General features: G+C 42.3%; 1 protein-coding gene across 1 annotated transcript in view; it reads left to right on the forward strand.

The window, feature by feature from the left end:
* CSGALNACT2 (chondroitin sulfate N-acetylgalactosaminyltransferase 2) overlaps positions 1-3,722 on the forward strand; it is a 17,067-nt gene extending 13,345 nt beyond the window's left edge. The window contains exons 6-7 of the mRNA XM_031063418.1: positions 470-551; positions 1,716-3,722. Of these exons, the coding sequence (XP_030919278.1) occupies positions 470-551; positions 1,716-2,008 (375 nt within the window). The 3' untranslated portion in view covers positions 2,009-3,722. The remainder of the gene's footprint in view (positions 1-469; positions 552-1,715) is intronic.
* The last annotated feature ends 3,458 nt before the right edge of the window (positions 3,723-7,180 follow it).

Raw genomic sequence — 7,180 nt, forward strand, 5'->3', positions numbered from 1 at the left:
TGGATAATCACAGCTGAGAGAGAAGTGAGCCCCTGCCTGACAGCTCTTTTGTTCACTCTTAAACTTAACAGTATTATGGTTGTTGACTTCAATCACAAAGCTTACTTTTCACGTCATATCAGATCAAGAGACAAATGTGGCCTTAGAAAGTGGAGTGTTGGGAACAGATGATTTAGCCATGGATTAATTTACTGCTTGGTCTGGGCAGATACATAGAAAATAGAGGTGGTGCAGCTGCTGTGGAAACTGCAATGAGGTTGAGTGGAATTGGAAGGCAGAGGGTGAAGCGAGCAGCAAGTCACTGGGAAGCCCCACATGAGTGCGTGACACAGAAATACCAGAAGTATTATTATGCTCTATCCTGCTCTGAAGAAATTATGGGAAGAGCTTAGCTTTCTGCAAAACCAAGTGCAATGTACCCCCTTGGTTGTATTGTACATTTCAAAATTGTGCTGGTTTAAAATTGCAGGTACACAAGAAGGATTCTGGTTTCTGGAGGGATTTTGGCTTTGGGATGACTTGTCAATATCGGACAGACTTTCTGACTGTTGGTAAGATGAGAGTAAAGAAAAAAATTGTGTGTTTAAAAAGTGGTTCTCTGGTCTTACCTAATGACAGGAAAGTAATTTATTTCCTGTATTATTTCCCCAGGCCCAGCAGTCAGACTTGCTTGACAAGTTTGACCAATGAGATAAATTAGCTTTTCTGGATTTTGATGTCCCATCTGTTGAGTGTATTAAAAGAAAAGACACAGTAGTTTTAGTAGAAACATTTCATTCTATAAGTTTTTGAATACTGGTGGGGTTTTTTTTGATACTTTGTGTCTGGCTGAAGCAAATGAATCAAGTTTAAGAAACATGTCACTCAAATAAGCCATTCACATAGACAAGAAGCATTCAAATCCTTTCTTTTAAATAACCTAGGGAAGTTGAATACAGTTGTTGGAATCTTTAGCAATGTGCTTTGCCCCCCCTTGTGGCATATTCTTAAAACTGAGAACAGCTTGGTGTGCTGAAATGTGGAAGATAGTGCTGAGCATAGTCTGCCAGAAGATGTAAATCTGACAGAAGATGTAATGACACAGCCCTGCATGCTGTCTGGTGGCTTGAATGCAGGCTGATTGCTAAGAGCAGTCACATTGCCATCTGTATGGTAGTGCTAAATGAAGCCTTCATAATTCTGGAGTTTTGAAATATACAAGAGCCTGGGTTGCTCTTCACTGTGGTCCTGGAAAAACAAGAGAACTTAATATGGTGAACCATCTTCCTTTCCTTAATCCAGCCTTTTGAATTGTGACCTGTGGAGTAATTGCTGGCATTGTTAGAGAGGATTTCTCATATGGTGCATGACTGCTTTATTTTCCAGCTGCTAAAATTCATTATGCTTCCTAAAAGTAATTCAAAAGCATAGCAAGTGAGGTTTGCCTACAGTTTTCTGCAGCTGTCACATGGGATGTCATGCATAATGCAGTTTGGAGACACTGCTCTAAGAGACTTTCTGAAGTCAGCAGATCTGTGTTCTGGGCAGTTCCCACCACAAAGGATGTGCTATCCTTGAAGCTCCTGTCCCTCAGATTGGCATGCTATGGCATGGGAAGCTTAGTTAATTGCTACAGAATTTCTGGAACGTCATGCCAGATCTGGTAGCACGTTAGGCATAGTGTTGCTCTCCTTGCGTGTGCGCCCAGATAACGATTTCTGACGCTGTGTTTGTAGGGGGCTTTGACTTGGAAGTGAAAGGCTGGGGCGGCGAGGACGTTCACCTGTACAGGAAGTACCTGCACGGGGAGCTGATGGTGGTCAGGACGCCGGTGCCCGGGCTGTTCCACCTGTGGCACGAGAAGCACTGTGCGGACGAGCTGACCCCCGAGCAGTACCGCATGTGCATCCAGTCCAAGGCCATGAACGAGGCGTCGCACTCGCACCTGGGCATGCTGGTGTTCCGCGAGGAGATCGAGGCGCACCTCCGCAAGCAGGCCTACAGGACTAACAGCGAGGCCGCGGGCTGAGGGACCGAGCCCGGGGACTGCACTTCACTCTCAACCAGCACCGTTCTACAGCCTTAATCCAGCTCACAAACGCAGTGCCTCTCTTTTTCAGTGAAGAAGAGTTTAGAGGGTTTTTGGTTCTCGTGTTTGTTTTCCCAGTAATCCTTTGACTGATACCCACATCTCGTGTGAGTTCAAGCACTTCAGCTACATTGGATGGCTCATGTAGTTCAAGGAAAGTGTCTTCAGTGTCAACTGGAAAAATCTCTGGAATGTACAATTCAACACTTTTCCATGTGGTACATTTCTGTTCTTATGTTTGCATTCTTTTGAGAATTAAATGAAAAAAATCTTTCGTGTCTTGAGTATTTTCAATCAGTATGGCTCACTGCACTGTGACTTTAGAAGGATGCTATACTTAGACTCCATCGTAGAAACAAGAGAAAGGTGTGGGAAAATAATCTCACCATGAAAGGTACATGGACATGCTGACCAGTACAGCAGCTGTGCAGGCTGCTGGTTCCACAGCAAGGGCTTGTGCCTCATTTGCTGTATAACAGACATTGACGTGGTTGAATAGAGAATAATCTGGGGGGTGGGAATGAAGATCCTTTTAAGTGGAATTTTAGAGCATATAATGGAAGTTCACACTGTGAAGGAAACGCCACCTTCTTATTTCAGTGATGGAAGTTGGAAACATTCCAGCTTGGTGTTTCTGTGCCTGCTCTTTTCCCACAGTAGATGCCATATCCCTTCTATAAACTGAGCTGTGCTATTAAACTTGTTTGCTTAAATATTTTTGGCCTTCACTCCTTCTTATTCCAAGGCCCTGCCTATGTATCTCATCCTTTAAGTTGAGGAACCACCTTTTCATTAGCATATTAATTTATTAGAGGCCTGTTTACTCTTATGTCAGTATTTTCCTTGTGCATTCTTTCTCTTTTGGGCATTTTCCTGACATGTTTTTGTAAGGTGTCATATACTCATAGTTGTTTCAGTGACTGAAAAAGCAAGTGCTATTACAGTCTTTTTTTATATAATGCTCTTCATTACACTGATCATTCTAGCAGCCTTATTTTTTCAGTTTGCAGATGTTTTAGGCTTTTGGTTTTGGTTCTTTTTCCTCTGGGTCAGTTTTCTTTTGTTTGTTTGTTTTTCTGGTTTTTCTTTTGTTTATTGAGTTTTTTTGAGCATGTTTAAGCAGAATTATGCTGTGGTCTCATTAGTGCCTTGTACAGTGGCACTACTACTTTGGTACTTACCTTTTGGGTGTTTTTGGGATGCATAAACAGTACAAATGCAGGCAGGTCATTTTTCTCCATGTTGTCTTATATGATACTATATGGCATGCCTCATTTTTTAATACATTTGTTTATAGAATGAATGCAGAGAATGCTAATTCAGTGGTTAAACCATTTGCGTGGTTTCTGCTGAATTTATATATTAGTTGAAAACCTTTCTCAAACCAGGTAATTAAGATTTGTTTATGGATTTATTTTGCTCAAGAATTCTGAAGGCAACTAAAGATTTAAATGATTGATTTCTGAATAGCAGGTATGCTGTGCAAATAGTTCTGGGCACTGATCCTTTTTTATATGTATATAAAATTTGCCTTTATGTAACTTATTGTGGAGAACAGTGTACTGTATTGTACTTAGAGTGAAGAGAATGCATTGCAGGACTTCTTGCAATTGATATTCTCAATATAATAAATGGAATTTCTGCATTTTAGAAATTGTTTTAAGCTGTTTCTTTGGAATATGTTTTTACAATAATATTGTACAGAGCATAACACACTGGATTCAAATAATATTTGCAGTGAGAAGTTCAACCAGCTCAATTTTGCATCTCAGGTTCTACCCAGACCAGATACCAGAGTTTGTTCCTTGGACAACTTAAATTTACACCAGATTTACCTCACTTGGATATCTTTGTTGTTGCTAACAAAAATTGTAGGGTACTGCTGAGGGCTGAAATACACTGATATTACGTCTTGGGGTGAAGATGCAAGTGGGGCACTCTCCTGAGACTCCAGCCTTTAATACTTCAGGGCAGCTGCTGCTGTCCTGGCTGCACAAGAATGAGCATCTGAAATTGCCCCTCCCTGACACCAGCACTGCTTGGCATGCCCTGGAATGGACACAGAGCTAGGGCACAGGCCCAGCATTGCTGCACCTCAGCTCTCAGCACTCAGACACTGCCTCAGGAGGATCCACTTGTCCCAGTTCTCATGTTTTGGAAACATGGCAGAGTGCTGATACCCAGGTGTCTCAGGTTCTGCTGTTTTCCACTGCATGGTTGTGCTTATCAGCAACAGTGAGGGAGATCAGTGTCAGTGTCCCCATCTGGGTGATGAAAACCGGTGTGTGGTGGCAATGGGGGAGGTCTGGAGATTGATGGAGTCACCAGGAACACTTGGGAAACTTTTTTCCACTCATTATCCTGAAAAGTGGAGGCAAATGCATTGGAGTTAAAAGGAAGTCAGAACACTTGGAAATATTTAATACGTGTGTTGGGCAACATATGCAAGTGTTCCAAATGGCTCATGGGTTGAGGATTTCTGATCTTATAGGAGCCCTTGCAGGCCTGGGGTTTCCCTTGTCTTAGTTCAGCGGGAGCCCTTGCAGCCTGGGGTTTCCCTTGTCTTAGTTCAGCTCCCTGCAATATCCACCTGTGTAGGTGTTGCTGTGGCACACACCAGCCCAGCAGCTCTGTGCACCCTGTGTTTGAATGCACACCATTGCCTTTGCTCTGTAATGGAACCAGAACAGCAATTGGGATATGCCTTTTTTAAAAACAAAGTGAGTTCAGTTACCTGGGTGTGTTCAGCTTCTGACTGCCTTTGGGCACAGCCACGCTGTGCTACAAGCATGTGTTTGTGAGCAGCAGTGTTGCTGTGTCCCTGTTGCTGCTGTGAGCTGTGACCCAGGGCAAGGATGCTCTTTCCCATGGAAATGGGTAACTCTTGCTTGGATGTGTTTCCTTACTTCATCCAAGAAAGGGAGCAAGTTAGTTGTGCTTCAAATACAAAAATCTCTTGCTTGGGGGCAAGACCTGCTCTTGGCTTTCCCAAGGTGTGCTCTGCCTGCAGAGGAAGAATAAACTCCACATTGAGGGGGTTTATTTAGCTTGGGGTGTGCTGGGTCACTGCAGAGAAGAGTGACAGTATCAGGCTACAGAGTCACAATCTGTGTGCCCAGGGTCGGTGCTTGGGTTACATGGCCAAGTGCTGGGCCTTGTCCTCCTGTTCTGACAGATGCTGTTTACATAACACACTTTTTTTGAGCTGGGATCCAAGTGTTTTCCTTGGAGGAGTCACTGTTTTAGTGCTAGAATAGTAAATATAGTAACACTTATTTAAATAGGAACATGCTCCACTGAATCATGAAGTAATTTTTGATTCTGTTGCATGCTATTCACATAAATTGTAACCTTTTCCAAGGAATTTGCAAGCTGTAGTCTTCCCTAGAGAGAAGTGTTCTTCATTAAAGGAAGTCAAGATGAGGTTAGTTCAGGGTGGACTTTTAGTTTAGACCCTTGCAGGGATGAATGTGGGTTGTGCTTTTGAAATTGTTAAAAAATATATCCTTCAATTAGACTAGTAGATACTGATTTAGAGAATCAGCAAATACAGATGGAAAACTGGAAAAAACTTAGGGAAATAGTTCTGGGTCTCCTGAATCCAGAAGAAAATACTGAGTTTTTTTAGTTCCATAAGGGGCTTTGGACTCTGAGATGCACACTATGAAAATCAAAACTTATTTGTAAACTGTGTTCGAGAAGAGAACGGCATCAGGAGGAAAAGAGAAGTGGTAGGTGAGCCCTAACCGCTTGTATCTGAATGCAGACATTTAAATGGTTTTAGTTCATGCCAAAATATAAACTAGAACAAAATTTTTGCCTTGTCAGATCCATGAATGAAAGGAATAAAGCTTCAAATAACCTTTAAAATGGTGTTTCAGCATAAATTAGTAACTTATTGATGCATCAGTGTAATGGTAAAAGATTTCTGTGTATCAAAAGTAAGTGTAGCATTCATTTGCCTGTGGTGTTCTTGCTGACTGTGACTCCCAAATACACCTTAAGGAGAGAAATCATTCAAATTTTACTCAGCTGTGAAGGAAAATGAGGATAACGAGCTTAAGCTGTGTCTCGTTCGTGCCCCAGCGATGCTCACCTTTTCCTTGTTAGGCCTGAGGAGCTGCCCTGGCCCAGGTGTTGGCAATAACCACGGCAGCTGGGCTCAATTAGCCCTGGGCAGGGACTGCCTGCCCTCAGTTGGGGCCTGAAGCTGGCAGGGAAAGGTTCTTCTCCTCCTTTTCCAAGAAATGTGGCTCTCTCCTGGCTTTGGGTAAGGTGAGTGTTTTATTATTTTTTTATTATTTTATTGCTATTTGTTATTTTTGAGATTGCACTAGAAAGGGAATGGCTTCTACCTTTTTGTTAGGAGACCTTATTTGCTTTGGTAGGGGTTGGCCTAAAGAGTAGGGGTTGGAGCTGGGATTTGCATGGAAGTGTTGTGCAGCAAAAGTATTTCTGACTTACAGGTAGAATGTTAAATAAATCCCTTTCATATGTAAGTCTAAGTGTTTGCATAAGGTTTTATTAAAACATAGCTTTGTTTTGGTTAGCTTAGTCTCTTCCAGGGTAAGGTAAAGTCCCCCTGAACTTGGAGTTTGTGGTGATTTAACTGGTTTATTTGTGCTGCTCTAAATGTGTTTGCTATGTGGTGAGTTTTTCTGGAGCATTTTCAGTTCTTACAGCTTCAAGGTTGCCTTGTAGCTACAGGGCTTGTATGTAGCACATCACTAAAGTGTTTTGACCTGTGTCCTCTCAGCTTTCTCTATCAATGGTGTAAAAATTCTTTGCTGGTGCAAGTTAACTTAGCAAAGGGCTTTAGAATTTTCTGGCATAGGTAGAATACTTTGCATTTGTACTTGACTTGCAGGTGAAAGAGGACATTAACTCATTCCTCATTCGTTGTGGGGTTGTTTTGGGGTTTCTTTATCATTGCTTTGCCGTTTGCATATCCATGGTGGGAGCATTTGCTCTTTTCCAGCACTGGTGAATTCTCAGGCTTTGAGCAGAAGTGCTGCTTTTAAAAAAGGCTGTATCTGTGGAGTGAAGTGGAATTTAAGGCAAAGGCTATGGAACAGCCTTCTTGGATGTGCTGTCTGACCTGGCTCCTGCTGA

The sequence above is a fragment of the Geospiza fortis genome, unplaced genomic scaffold (assembly GCF_000277835.1).
Source record: "Geospiza fortis unplaced genomic scaffold, GeoFor_1.0 scaffold130, whole genome shotgun sequence".
NCBI lineage: Eukaryota > Metazoa > Chordata > Aves > Passeriformes > Thraupidae > Geospiza > Geospiza fortis.